The sequence below is a fragment of the Phaethon aethereus genome, assembly GCF_964289735.1.
Source record: "Phaethon aethereus genome assembly, chromosome: 1".
In the NCBI taxonomy this organism is placed as follows: Eukaryota; Metazoa; Chordata; class Aves; order Phaethontiformes; family Phaethontidae; genus Phaethon; species Phaethon aethereus.
In genome coordinates this window covers 163524158-163539820 of record NC_138575.1, presented here as the reverse complement: position 1 = coordinate 163539820, position 15663 = coordinate 163524158, and the positions used below count along the sequence as shown (strand labels likewise).

Genomic DNA, 15663 nt, shown 5'->3' with positions numbered 1-15663 from the left:
TTTGCTCATGTCCTTGTGTAAGGTGAAACTGCTCTTTACTTATAGGTATCCAAATTATCCTTACTCAAGCAGCACTATTCAGATATCTTAAGTTCAAACAGGGCTCAAATGCTATATTCTTCTTGAGTAAAAACCTCTAATGCCACCTAATTCCACTTCATCTAATGTTTCATCCTGGTTGAATAGTCTGGCACAGCGACTGCTCATCTCAGTTGTGATTTTTTTAGAAGGATAAGCACCATGTTCAGTAGAAGGCAATACAGTTTTGAACAGCATTTTGTTTGACATAAAGGAACAGAATAACATAGAAAGAGTGAGATTAAAAACATGGCAGGGAAGGATAGAGAAACAGAAAAGTAGTATTTGAATTTGACTGACCTGCAAAGGCAAACATGAAAATGGAGTATGAGCCATTTAAATGTGTTATGTTAACTCTAGCTAGCACAGAAGGACTATTTGCCTATGCCACAAAAATGTTGCTGAACTAAATTTGTTTAAGATTTGGCAACTACTAAATAGTTGTCCCTTTTGCCTCATCTCTACCCTACCAGGGTATCTACCTCCACTTTGCCTAGATCCCCCCCCGCCAAACCCAAACTTTGCAGTATTTCTATTCCATAGCCTCACAGTTTAATGTATTAACCACGACAAAAGAGCAGGGGAGGAAAGACAAAAAGGAAAACATAAAATGATGAAAAAGAAATCAGAGATCCATTTCACAAAGAAAAGAGAGAAATGAGATAATGAATGAGGAGGATACTACATCAAGGTAGTCCCGTTTCCAGCAGAAACCTAGGCAGCAGAACCAGACAGCATCTTTTCTCACTGATGATTCCTGCAACTAATCTATATTGTTCTGTTGCACAGGACTTTGGAAAAGCAAACATTCATTTTGTAAGTGAACTTAAAATCTTCTTTGTCAATTAATATAAGAAGTGTCATTAGCCACAGAGAGAGAAAGAACATGGGCCCTTAAAAACATGTAACAAATGCCATGTACTTATGGCTATCCATAGACACAAAAAAGAAAGTTCTAAACCCTGCATTTTCTAACTTTCAGCAACAAAAGCAGACAAACCAAGAGAACAATAGTTATAAAACATTCTGAGAAAAAAACAGTCCAAGGTTGGAAGTGTTCAGCAACAGAGGAGGGGGGCATGGGAATTTATTTCAATTATTATTGAGGAATGACTAGTATTCCTATTCACGTTCGTCTTCACCATAAAGCCAGAGGGTAAATGGGACATTTAAGAGCTGATCATAAATGTTTTTATTTCCTATTCAAAAGGAAAATAATTCAAGCAAATTATCTCCTAGGGAATACATCTGATTTAATTTAGACTTGGAGAAGACATCACCAAACAACAAAATTATTATTAAAGTTCAAAACTCCGCTAGGAGTACAACTTTGAACAATGTTTTCCTCAGAGAGCATACATCAAGATCTTCAATAAAGTCCTGGGAAGAGGAGAATATTCAGGAGATGCTTCTGGTTACATCATATTATAAGAAATATATTTACCCAAGACAATACATAGCTTTGTGGGAAAGAGTCAACAGCCTGTGCTCCAGTTGGCATTAAGTTCAGATGCAAGCATGTTCTGTCTCTTCCATCTCATCATGGTTTGTCAAAACAGATCAGAAACATGTACATACTTTTCTGAAGAATCATTTATAAATATCAACCTATCTAAACAGGTTTGCGAACATCGAAGAACATTGAGAAGGCTGCAAATATAACTGAGGAACCATTTTAAAGTTGTTCTTGGGGTTTTTTTTAAAGGGTTTTTCTCCCCCCCCCCCTTTTTTTTTTTTTTTAGTTTTTGGTGGTAGAGCTTTGTTTGGTTGTCTTTTGTTTTTTTTTTTTTTTGTTTTTGGTTTTTTTTTTTTTTTTAGTCTTCAGGTTTAATCTAAGAATTCTTCAAGCTCCTTCAGGGTTCCTATATATAATTACTCTAACAATAACTCCAGACAAGTTTGGTGTCGAGTAACATACATTTCATATATCATGTGTACAAAGCAGAGCACACTTAGGTGTTTTTCTTCTTAAAATCTGAATTATTATTTTCAGACTTTCCAAATATTTCACCTCAGCATAGTTTAACTTTGCTGTAACAATGCCAAATCTGCCACTGGTCACTGGGATTTGACATGTACTCCCTGCCCACATTCCCCTGCTTTACGGGAAAGGCAACTTCAGACATTTTGTTCTGTAACCAGAAATAGTGGATTTCTTTAAACTGAAATTATTCTTGAGCTATAAGTTAGGGAAAATTGAGCATGCAATGCTGCCTAGTAAACTGTTCCATATACGAGTTATCTTAACGTTTCTTGCAGAGGCTTAAAAATCTACTTTCTTTTTCTCCATCTGATGGCACGCCACTGTAAGCTGTCTGGAAAGTTGTGGGGAAAAATATCAATTATGTATGTTGTAATGAGTCTTACTCGACTGATAATCGTTCGATATTAACTCCTTCTGTATCTTGTTGGAGGAAAGCAGCAGCATGTTAACCAGTCACTGCAGATGTTTCTTGTATTGTTCAGTTTCCTCACCTCAAAACATCTGATACACCAGTGCAAGTTCAACCTTTCCCCCAGAGTATGAAGGGACCTCATGCCAGTTCTTACCAACAGAAGTCTTACACGCTGACAAAATTCTCCCTTGGTCAACCAGTAATGACTGTTTCCATCACTGTAAAGCCACATTTCTCAATTGGGATTGCAGAATGGCTCAAATGTGGCCCTGAAGTGATAGAAGATATACTTCAGCTTAAGAAATCCCACTCTTTAATAAGCTTTTGAGGGTCTCAGCAAGTTAGATAAGCTATAAGGATGCTATACTTTTCAAAACATTAAAGAATATGGTTGCAGATGACTGGGCACATCTCTTGATTTTATCAGTTTCTGATGACAATGAACTTGTGGCTCAGCTGCCATGCACACAGTTTTACCTTATCAGAAACTCTCTGCTCAAAGAATCAGCCACCAGCATGTCCTGTGCTAATTTGCTTTTAAACAGTGATATAGTATTTCTGAGAGCACAAAAAATCATTCCCCAAAGATGTGTTAGTATTTCTAGTATGGTCTGGATTCCATACCATTGTCTTTAAAGAAACATCATCTGACCGTCCTGTCCTTATACTGATGGAAACACATTCACACACAGATGCCTCATAGCATGAGAGATCAAGGTTCATCAAACACTGGCTTCACTTCCTGCAGTAATTCAAATCCAGCTCTTCATTTGAATGCTCCCAGCTGAAGTACTGACTCAATAATTAGTTGTTTTATTTAGGCAAAAGAAGAATCTTGTTGGGCAGCCCTCTTGAAATGGGAGCAGCTTTTAAGAACTCAAAGATGCCAATGTTCTGGAGAGGTGTGGTTTAAAACTGGCAAAAAGAATCAACAATCCTAGTACCTTCTCCAGGGACTGGGATTTTGACTCATTTTAGAGACAGCTGGGCCAGGTGTGACATTTACAGCTGTCATAGACACTTTATTTCATCTGACAACACTTGCTCTGACCACAGCACACAGCTCAGTATTTTATGCAAAATCTAGCCTAAGCATCAATATAATATATTCTCTTAATGGTAAAGATGCATAAACTACTCAGCTTTGAAAACAACGTGTTCACTATTAATATGTGTTGAACTCATTTATTAAATTCCAAGAAAGAACATGGAAGGATCTGATTTTCCCTTGTCGTTTGCTAAACATAAACCCAGTTTCAGAAGATCTGGGAATAGTGGAAATTGCTTTTGTTCAGATTCAAAACAAAACTGATCACTTCTGAAAAATCACATGCTAAATGCTCATCTCTTCCAGAAATTCTGCAAGTCTTGAGTTACCAAATGAAAGGAGAAACCCAACGGTTCCCAGGCCCTTTGCTCTCCAGATGGGCTCCAAAACAGCCAAGAGCCAAGTAGGTAGGTTGGCATTAATCACACGCAACATCTGGTGGAACTGCTTAAAAACTCCGAAAAGTCTCCCTGAAATATTTCATTAGCCCTTACAATTAAGTGTTTAGATCTTTCCTAAGTTTCCACATGTGATTATTTGGATCCTGAAAATCTGGACATCCAGACAATTTACCAGTCACAGAACACATGTACACAAGCAACGTTTTTCCTGTGTACATACTGATATTCAGGTATGCTGAGACCAAGTATTCTTTCACCTTCCCTCTAGAAGGCATCTCGTCTATCACCATTAATTTCTATCTTGGGCTCCATGCAGGTCCCCTTCTGTGACTATCCTTCGTATTCTTATCTTCACATTTCTTTACCCAAAAGATTTTGGTCCCACAGCACAGCTGGGATTTTTCTTAGGTTTAGTAAAAAAAAAAATTAGTTCTAATATTCCCTAGTCTATATTTTCAAGACAGAGGCTAAATCAAAAAAGGAGTTTTATTAGTGTTTGTTCCTTTTGAATAATGACAGCAGGTGCACAAATATGAATGTAGCAACTTTATTGTGGATTACTGGATTCAGATCCACAAGGTACTTGAAGGTTTCTATGAAGAATTACGTGCCTAAGTATCTTTGGAGACCTGATCCCTAGTTTCAAAAAATTGGCTTTCATTCAAGCTACTATAATCCATTAAGTTCCTTTATATTCTTTTAACAGAATAGACTTCAATAGCAAAAGTGTAATATCCAATAATATTTTACAACAGTCCAGATACTGAGCTAATATAAGGTCAAAAACCTCTGTGTTACAGAACACCCATTTTACACCCTTGCAGTTCTCCTACTTTAGAATTTTGAAGGACTGAATGTAGCCCTAGTTACTTCTACTTTTCACAAAGTTTCATGTTCTACTACCCCAGGCTCCATGAACAGTTATGGTCTTGACAACTGATCTCTCTTAGATACCTTATGCACTTGAGGGCCTGTATCTAACAGCAGGTAGCTCTCAACAAAAGGAACAATCCTACTTAAGATGAGAGAGTCAACACTAACGGCAACACACAGTTTTCACACAGAACAATTCTACAACTGGGACCGCACATTTCTGTATCTTGTGACTTAAGTAATCCCACCTAAACAGAATGTCTATGATTTACCATAAAACACATTTGTTTTCCAGCAGTGATATTTAAATAAAGTGGAAGAAAAGCCACCAAAAGAAGAGTCAATAGACCACAGCATTTATGGCTTTAACTCAGTATTACTAACTCAAATGTACCACCACTACCTTCCTAAATTCTCCACATCTCCATCTGAAGCTGGGCCACTGCAGCATAAGCTCACATGAAGGTATCAGTAGGGCTGCTGGAGCTCCCCCACTCCTTCGAGAGCTCTGCTTCTCACTGGGCTGCAGATTCAGACTCCTTCACGCTCATTCTCCCTCTAGCTCCATGACTTTTGCATTTCTGGCAGCACAATGCTTCAAAAGGAAGGGTGGAGACCGGTCTTAGCCTGACTGCCCTGTGTACACTGGTAGGTACAGCATTGCCATGTTGTCTTCCCAAGAGGGTGCCTGTCCTGGTTTCTTGGGAATGAGGAGCATTGCATCCAGACCTCCTCAGACAGAGGACAATGTAGAACACAAATTTCTGCACTTCCTGGAAGAATGCTGTCATCCCCATGCTAAGGAAGGGCAGCATTGCCATCACTATCATATTCACTTAGGTGTCTATTAACACCATTGCCTCATCTCCAACCAGATGGATGAAGGATACCAATGTGCAATACTGGGTCAGATATCAGAACTCCAGAGAGAGAGAAGCATTCAGACCTTGTCTACTGCATAGTACTTTCTCTCTAGCTGTAGGTGACTCCCCTTTCACCACGCAAACTGCCTGGATCTCTCTCCAGTTTCCCCTTTACTTTCAAGATGTTTACACCTTCTCTTGGTGGACTGATTGCCCTGCTGAGGTTAGATGTCTACAGTGCATGAAACACAGTGGCCTGATTTATGAGGCCCAGATGTTCCACAACAGTAAATGTAACATCAGAAAAATGAGAACAACTGAATGAGGGAGGCTTACCGGAAAGACGTGGGAAGTCATTTTCTATTGACCAAAAAACCAACTCAAGTCTGGCTGTGAAGTACATTGTATTGTTACCCTGAATATTAGTCATTTCAGAATGTAACCATAACAGGTTTTCCCATAAATAAATCAAATCTCTTCCCATGATTCTCCTCATCAAAAACTTCCTATTTGAATGACAGTTTTTAATTACTAGATAGAGTTCTGCTTGCATAAAGAGTTTCCATTTCAAAGAAGTATTGCACTGATATGAAAAGTCTCTGTGGAGAAACATCCTTGTCATTGAAAAATGCACAAGTTTTGACTACTCTGTGGCTTTGCTACAGAGAGACCACGGCATAGCATATAGCACAAACAACTGCATCAGGCTCTTGCCAGATGCATACACTTAATTTGCTACTGATCTACCGTGTCCCTGGGTGAGCCTCAATTTCTGTATGCTTCTGTTTTCCCCCCTGTAAAAACACAGTTTCTGAAAAAGTATTTCTCAGCCTGGAGAAGGAAGCAGAGAGGAGGGGGAGGAGTGGGCGATGGGGATTTTATGAGATCCCACTGGAAGTCTTGGGAGTGGTGCCTCTTGGCTGCCCCAGGCTGCTCCTGGCTGGGTTTGGTGAACTGCAGATGCAGTTTACGTAAAAGGCCCTTGCCCTCTAAGGTGAGGACAGGACAGGGAAGCAGCTATTGTGGTGGTGGGAAAGCTATGAGGAATGAGGGGCCAGTGGAGCAACCCTGAGCTGAGCTTCTGCCAGGATTTGCTACCACAGAAGAGGCAACTGCAGCATTTATCCCATCTTCCCCTTCTGCCAGGGAGCAGGCTGGCTGCCGGTGCCAAAGAGCTAAAATGGATACTGCTAGCATCTGACAGGAGGAGTTACAGCTCGGGTTCTCAAACTAATGAAGGAAAAGGAATGAGAAAATGTCCTATGAGACTCTGGAGCTGCACAGAGGGAAGGAAAAAAAAAAAAAAGAGTTTGAAAACCGCTGGATTATAATTTTATGGTAGTATTATTTGATGGTCTGACTTAACAAGTCTTTCCAACTTTGGTTCCAAAGATTGTATGGATACTTCCCTATCTCACCCAGGTGTTTGAAGTTTAATTAATTAATGTTTGTAAAGAGCGTTACGATTTCCAGATGAAAGGTCCTATGCAAGTGCAATGTAGTATTAGTCATTGAGGTGATTGGGTTAGAGAGTATCACGTTACACAATGCAGCTCTTCTCTCAATGAGTTTAAGCGTTTGAAGTTCTGATAAAATGTGTTTATCACTAAGATAGATATAATGGAAATACTCTTAAGGCGTGACCTGGATTATGAAACCAGAGGTATGATTTTGGGAATGGAACAAACGAGAATTAAAACAACTCCTGAGGCCAGATTTGTGTACAGTTGGATAAAAATGTATTCTGTTCTTCCTTTTTTTCCTCTTCCAGTAGGCTTTTCTTCTCTTCTAAAATAGAACAGGTTATTACGATGGGTGTGAGCAGACATGCAACAGTTCACGTTCAGTTCCTATTTCCATACTCATCCAACTTGACATTTTCTCATGACTTTCTCAAAATTATTAAAAAAAAAAAAAAAATTAGAATGGAAGATGTTTGAGTTAACCCTAAAGCTGAAGATTTTCTTTTTGGAAAGTTCCGCTTTAACCAGCAATTACACTGAATTAAATCAAAAGCTCATGGACAATGCCAAACTAGAGATTGCAGTCAATAAGCTTAAAACAGGGTTGACATTCAAAGCTATTTAGATCTAGACAGGCTAAAGGAATAGGTCAGCATGAACTTCATGACATTCAACAATGACAGATGCAAAGTCCTGAATCTGGAATGGACTGACTCCCTCTATCAGTACCAGTTGGGGAGTAACAGCCTGGGCATCAGCTGTGCTGAAAAGGAGGTAGGGTCCTGGTGTTCAGTAAGCTAAACAGGAGTCAAGCAGTGTGCAATGGGTATCAACAGGAGTGCAGATTAAGGGTCATCAGATCAGATCTTGAATATGGTGACCAGTTTTGACCCCTCAGTACAAGAAAGATGAGGGTAAATTGGAGCAAGTTTGAAATAAGGTCACCAGGGTGGTCAATGGACTGGAGCACTTGACCTATAGGAGAGGCTGATGGAGCAGGGCTTGTTCACTCAATTGAACAGACGGCTTCAGGGGACTTAACAGCAATCTTCCCATACCTACAAGGAAGTTACTGAGAAGACAGCAGCAAGCTCTTTAGTGAGATACACAGCAGGAAAACAAGAAACGATTGCCCTAAACTGAAGGGAAGCTTCAACTGGATATAAGGAAAAAAAGATTTAATGGCAGATAATTAAGCATTGGGGCAGGCTGCCCGGAGAGATTGTGGACTCTCCATCTTTCAAGGTTTTCACAACCCAATTGGAAAAAGTCCGGAGCAACCTGATCTGAAATTAGTGCTGACCCTGCTTTGAGCAGCAGGTTAGACTAGAGACCTCCGGAGGTTCCTTTCAATCTGATTCAATGCGAAGGGAGGGAAACCCTAGTTTCTGTTCAGGTTATATATACTTGTTTGGGAATGGGCTTGGACATTTATGATTGAGTTAAGACAGTTGATCAAGTTTGCTCAAAATTTGTTTGAAAAATAACTTCACTCATCATTTGTCAAAAGACAATTGTTAATATTCCAACCGCCAGGTTCCATCTTTGTTCTTCCCTCATTTTCTAAAAAACTTACCACAATAGCAAACAACAGAGATTTGGGATGGCTTATAAATGAAAGCATTATTGCACCTAGGGGACTCAGTTAAAGGAGAAACAAAACCAGGGTTTTTAATAATGTCAGGTAATGGAAGGACACTGCACTTCAGTTTGTGCATTTTTACTCCTAAAAAAGAATCTGCATTAAGTTAAACTTCTGAATCACTAAAATACCTTATTGACCAAATTTTAAAATACATCAAAAGCTTTCTTTAGCCGTCTTCTCAATTTTTATGATATTTAAGTAAACGATTAATTTCCCATGAATGCTCTTTTCATTGTTAACAGCACTCATTAATAGTCTTCTACAGGGATATTATTTTTCCTTGCATTTTTAACACACATTTTCCTTATTCTTCCAAAATTCTGCTATGATCCCACTAGGAATTACATGCCTGAGTAAACCAAGTAATTAAAAGTGTAACAAAAGCACACCTGCCATAACTCTGATCATTCTAATTATGCAATCATATTTCTGATTTGTCCAGAAACAGAATCATTAACTGAATAAGGATGTCAAGAAAAAATGTTTGTTACAGGGTCACATGTCAGTTTCTTCCTTTTTGCTGTCCTATGCTTCTCACTCTCCTCTCTCCCCCCGAAACTACAGAAATCTGTAAGAAGATCAAAATGGAGCAATGTAAAAAGATGAAAAATGTTTAAAAGTTACCACTAATGACTGCGGACTCAAAGGCACATCTTGTAAATCTGTTCCTTAATACTCTGAAGAGGTCGAAGGCATTCAAAAAAGACTGTATTAGACAATGCATGAACATAAATGGACTTTTAGGAAACCAGAAATCTTAGTGGCTAAAATGAAACAACGTAAGGTTAAAAATAATGTGCAGATGCTAAAAACGCAGTGAGCAGTTTGGGGAGAAGGATGATTTCTATGCTTTGTTCCAGTGATTTTTGGCAAAAAAGTAAATAAAGCATCTAGTTTTCATTACAACTGCATGATATTAAAGGTAAAGCTAAGAAAACATCTTCATGGAAAGAGCATTCTGTGCATAACATGTTAATGGTAGTTAATGAACCAAAACCCACAGAAATCCCTTTGGACAGCTAACAAACACACACAGCTATTAATTAGGTCACAGTTGTTTCCTCACAAATCTTTTGTTCACTTTAGTTGTAGAAAACACCAACATATCCATTAGACCTGTGGGGAGGTATTCACCAGTGAAGAAAATATTTATTTATTATATGTTAAATGCTTGCAATTATATGACTACTTATGGCAGTTCTGCTGGTTTCTCTCTTTGTCAGTAAACTATAATCACTCAGTTCACAATCTGTTCTACTCCTGAGAACACCGCTCACCTCAGTAGATCCAATTGTTTCATTTTGGGTACTTCAGGCAACCATTGTAACTCCATCACAGATTTTAAAATGTTTTGAGCATCCAGTAAAAAAACATGGAAAGAATTAACATGCTTCATTTTCACAAAACAAAAATTGAAGAAAGTATTTTTTTTTAAGGTTACCACCATGACATGAAGGGTAATTTCTACTTAAAGCCCAGTTAAATTTGAGTTCCACTCATGAACACGGTTTGCCCACTACGTCAGTTACTTCATTAACTGGCTGTGAAGAAAATGTTTGCAAAGGGCTCCTGTTCCTACTGCAGAAAATTGCAAAACTGCAGGCTGCACATCATGTCAAGGACACAAACCAGCCCGATTTCCTGAGAGCCTAAGGAAGACCATTGCCTTTATGAAAATAATCAGCAAGTATTTCCTAATTTCTATGCGTGTGCAATACACCGTGGGGCAGACAAGATGGCAGAGAGGGTACTTCACAGTGGCACAGTATACCACTGCTCTGTTGGGAACAAAGATGGCAGAGGGTGCTGGATTGGTAGTGCTTCATCTTTTCTGTTTGAACCTTGCTTTGAAAAGCTGGCCATGTTCATTACCTCACCGGTCGAGTTCCACTTCTCCCACCGCCACCCTTGCCGCAGGGCAGCTGCTGCCTCCTTACCTCTATGTCTCCTGCCCCAGAACCTCTACCGCTTCCTCCTCACACATCCCACACCACTAACTATTGTCACTGCCTCCCTCAGCCCACCGAGACTGAATTAATAAACCTGACCAAATCCAGCTGACTCTGTCCAGAGCCTCTTGGGTGTGTCTTCACAGGCTCCTAGTGCTGGCAGAGTTTATTTGCTCAGGTCTGCTGCTGCACCTCACTTGCAATGGGTTCATGCCTCGCAGGTTGGAAACCACAGGGCCAGACAATGTAAGAAGTCTTTTCAGGTCACTACTTCTACAGTTTTATAAGTTGCTAATCACAGTAACTAGGATAACTAGGTTAACTAGGATAAGTCTAAAGTATGACTTAAACCTCTGTCCACTTTTGGATCCAAATTAAGAAGAATAAACAATGTTGTTATTCTTCAGGAAAAAAAAAGAAGAATTTTAAGCAGTTAACTGTCTTACCATAATCCTGTCACTGTCAATAATGGTGTTCAAGCGGTGTGCAATGGTCAGCACTGTGCAGTGTGCAAACTTTTCACGGATCGTCTTTTGAATGAACTCATCTGTTCTGAAACACAGTAAGAGCAATGCAGACAAAAATAAGATGTTTGCACGGATAACTGAATGGCAGGCAGGTTTTATAACTTCATCAAACATGACTGTATAGCAGGAAATATGCTTATGAACTCATTGCAGTGCTTCTTCCTCTTGTTATATTAGATGACTTGGAGACATATCATGAAACATACTCCAAAATCTATCATCTAATACTTGAGGAGGAAAGAGTTTCTTCTTGCAAGTAGAGCAATAGGTTTCATTTCAGGAGACTAATTTCTCAGGCTTTGATTACAGAAAGCGGAAAATTCTGTACAGTCAGATATTCCTACAGATTTCTACACCAAAAAAAAAGTAATTGTTATTTTCTTTCAAGCTTTAGTTTGTGCAAGCAGCGAAGAAAAGCTGGTGAAAGTTAATAACCTTCGTTGCCAATCAACTGAAGAATGAACGCAAGACAGCCTATAACTAAGGTTCTTGATTTCAACTGCAAAAGGGGATTAAATAAAGGAGGTGGTTGGTAAACTAAACTAGGACTGGAGTAGCTCAAGAACTTGAATATAGAAAAAAGAAAAGTTGGCGTATTCTGTAAATCCAAAGTCTTAACTGGAACACACAACCCAAGGAAAGGGATAAAAGCTTTCAAGTTAAAAGCCTCAACCTACTACATGAATTAACCACCTAAGAAAAGGATATCAGGAGGAAATGTAAAACTTGTAAAGAATGAAAACTAAGCTACAGCACAGACACTGAAGCACAGGGTTAAAGTGGTAACTGCCACAAATAAAGCTGAGAACCATGAAAAGGAAATAAAATTATACCAAAAGATACATAAGACACTAAAATGTTCTTTAGCGGCATAAACAAGCATTAAGGCAAAAGAGGTACAATACTTATAAAACTGGAGATTATTCGAGTAACTAACTGTACAACAGAAGCACTGACACCACCTAACTGCGCATACCAGTCAGGCTTAAATGTGGAAATGCATGTAGTCCTCTCTTTAGTCAATGGAAGGAGAAAGGCATGGCTGGAAGGTGAATCGGAGCACCTGAATTAGGCAGCCATCAGGTGATGAATGCCCTCTAGAGGCACCTGACAGCCCACATTGCACAGGAAGCCTTGGCTCCCAAGCTGGGCACAAAGCCAGGCCATGTGAATACTCACATATTGCCCATCAGCCTTCAAAAAAACAATGAGTGGCGATAATGGAGAAAAAGGTACAGAAACTAAAATTCTCAGCCAAGGTAGAAGGAAGATACAAAGAACTCAAAATATACTAGTGTTAGTTGGACCGAGGAAGCTCTAGCCTAGAAGCCAGGCACTTGAAGGCATGGGTCTCATTTCCAGGATTTCTATTAAAACATTAAATTGTACTTGGAAAATAAGAAATGTTGTAGATAGTGTTAAAACAAGACAAAAGGAGATATCTGGATAAACTGGTTTATTTAGGCAGCCATGATGGCTTCAACCAGTTGCTTGCAAAGCCTTAATTCTTCAAATCGTTAAAAGTAACTGGAAAAATCAAATAAAATACAACAAATATTAATGCAACACATCTTCCTCTGGCAAATAATTATTTTTTAGACAGTAGTAGTACTCTACATTGAATCTGTCTGCACATGATAAATATTTGGTATCACTTCATAAATTAAGCAAAAATAATTGTTCTGATGCCACCATGTCAGGAGGCACTAACAATAAAAAGTGGACAAAGAAAACTCTGGAAGAACAGGATGACTTAGAGGAATGGAGTAACCATTAAGCTTCCACAGTAGAAAGCACAAGCTCGTGCTCTGAAGGACTGAATATAACTTCTGTTACAAACTAAGTTTAAGCAACTAGCATGGCAAAGGAATAGACAGAACCCTGCTGATGACAGGACTAATCATCAGAGAAGGAAGACATAAACAGTTGAGTTCCCATGCATGATGACTGTCATCTTCATCTGGGGACAGAAACATTTAAGCTCTGCCATGAGCTTAAGAGAACTGGGTTCTGGGCCGCAGTCTGAAAAGGCTTGGTCCTTTTACTCCTGTTTCCTAAAAGAAGCTAAAGAACATGGAGGGAAGCAGGTGTTCCTCAACTCCTCCTTTTGAACCAAAGCCAGTACGCAATCAAGGGAAAGAGATGGGAGGAGAAGTCAGGACAGAGCCAAGAGCCAGGCTCTTTAGCCCTGTGTGTTAACAGGCTCTTTAAGAAAAAGAAGTTATTTGTCATTAATGCCCCACATCACAGCAATACCAGTGCTTTCACACCAGTGTTAATGCATGTATTTTTTTTTTTTCTATCTTCTCAGCAATGCCTCAATGACCTGACTACTCTTAATTTCAAAAGAAAAAAATCAGGGCCATACATGAAAACACTCAGTAGGGAAGAGGCTTATATAGACAGTGGGATGTGTTCTCTGCAATGGTTAGAATAGTGAAACAGAAACAAAATGTTTAATACTCCCTAGAATTATATAAAGAAAGCCTTTTTCTTTCCTTATAGTCAAGCTCAAGGTGAGGTTTCCTGCAGAGCTACTACAGAGCACAGCGAATCATAGCTTGCTCAGGAATTTTGAAAACAACTTTTTAAAGGGCTCAAAATGATTTGAAACTCTCAGGTTATTTCTACTGTTCTCTGAGGAGAATGCCTTGTCCTTGAACACCCCTCTCCTCTGAATTAATTTATTGTATCTTCCTTCACTACGTGCATTCCTTATAGCACCACCTCTTCCTACATTTACAATAGAAACCATTTCTCATTCTTAGACAGATACTATCAAACTATTATCTTAAATAAGTATTTCTTGAATACAAGCTTATCCCTAATAAGAAACTGCTGGCCATATTGTGGGTGTGACAAACGTTCTAAAACGAGACTACAAAGTAATCAGAAACAGACCTAATAGCTCCATCTTCAAATATCACAATATGAAATCTCATGCAGACATGTCCACTGATAGGGACTTGACGAGATCCTCTTTAAGGTTCACGGTAAATCCTGGAGCATAGTTTCTGGGATGGCAGGCAGAAGCACCATCGGTAACCTCCAGGAGAATCTCGGGAAGAAGGCAGGAAAGGCAAGAAGATTTAAAAGACTAAGAGATGTATCTGTGTACAGACTTATGTGCTGACAGAGTGTAGAGACTGTATCGCATGCCAAATTACAGCTGTCTACCCTCTAGAAAAGTGCCAAAGGAAGCAGCAGTTCTGCTCTTTTTCCAGGGCATAAATGGACCCTTTGTGGCATCTACCCACACTGAGAAAGTGGCCAGACAAGTGCCAAGTGATTCCATCACCCACTTCCGTGGATCAAACCCCATCATCTTTCAGGCACATTAGAAACCAAAGATGCAACCTGAATACCAAAACCAGGGCTGCTGGATGACAAAAGCTCAACCCTAATCTGATTATATGAAAATGGGAACCACAATACTCCCCATCGCAAGGAACACTACAATAAGAAAGCACAAAATGGTGGTATAGCTGTCCCACTGGCACCACGGGTTGAGGATCTAACACCAAGTTTCGCAGCAACCCAAGATCTGGTGTAACCAAAATTAGTTGACTGTGTAAAAAGAAAACTATCTAAAGGGCAAGAATAAATACAACCTGAATGAGAAGCAACCAAGCTGCTGAAAGGAACACTGGATAAGTCATTATCTTCAGTCTAACATCCTCCTGGGATTGTCCTGGAAGCGTATCTCACACTACACAATTCCCGAGTGGCTTCTGATAATTTCTCCAAAAGCGAAACAGTTACACATAGCAGTTAGATGTAACAAAAGGTTAAACCTTACAAGGTTAAGCTGGCTAGTGAACTGAACTATGTGCAATGGCTGTTTTTACCAAGCTCAAGGAACAACCAGTGTAAAAACGTGGCAGTGGACTGGTCCCAAAACGTTTTGTCCTCAATAAGCAGTAAAAATACAAGTTAACACATAATACTGTAGTCAGTACAAGGAAAGCTTAAAAAGTTCAGCTTACTCAGTTTTATAAAAAGTCTCAGTTACTAGGGATTTTGTTTCAGTATATGACCAAGAATTTCAGCTCTTCTGCTCCAGATTTCATACAACTTTCCTGAGTGGTTCAACTGCTTTAGAATTGCTCCATTCTTTGGGGTGAGAATGCCAGTGTCAGGACCAAGGAGATAAGATCAAATTAAATGCCTGTCAGTCATCATGTAAAACATGCAACATGCCCCAAGTCTGACTTAGGGCAACCTTCTTTATAGCAAGCTCCTCCTCTCCCTCACGACAGCACTGACACCCCTGCAGCATGCAGAGCAGCTGGTAGCTACAAGGAGCAAGGGGGAAAATAAAGGTACATATGGGAGCTGGAAGATGTAAGAAGGAGGGAGGAGAACATTCGCAGAAGGAAGGAATTTGGTTCTTCCAAATTCCCCCCTCATTTCTTTGTGC

At 39.5% G+C, this 15663-nt stretch overlaps 1 protein-coding gene across 2 annotated transcripts in view; it reads right to left on the bottom strand.

Annotated features, from left to right (window-relative positions):
• The window catches only part of ABCC4 (ATP binding cassette subfamily C member 4 (PEL blood group)), a gene marked incomplete at its 3' end in the record, with an annotated part of 156449 nt that overhangs the window by 9001 nt on the left and 131785 nt on the right, over positions 1-15663 (bottom strand). For both annotated transcript variants that reach the window (XM_082014247.1, XM_082014248.1), the window contains one exon: positions 11163-11268. In XM_082014247.1, coding sequence (XP_081870373.1) covers positions 11163-11268 — 106 coding nt within the window. The remainder of the gene's footprint in view (positions 1-11162; positions 11269-15663) is intronic.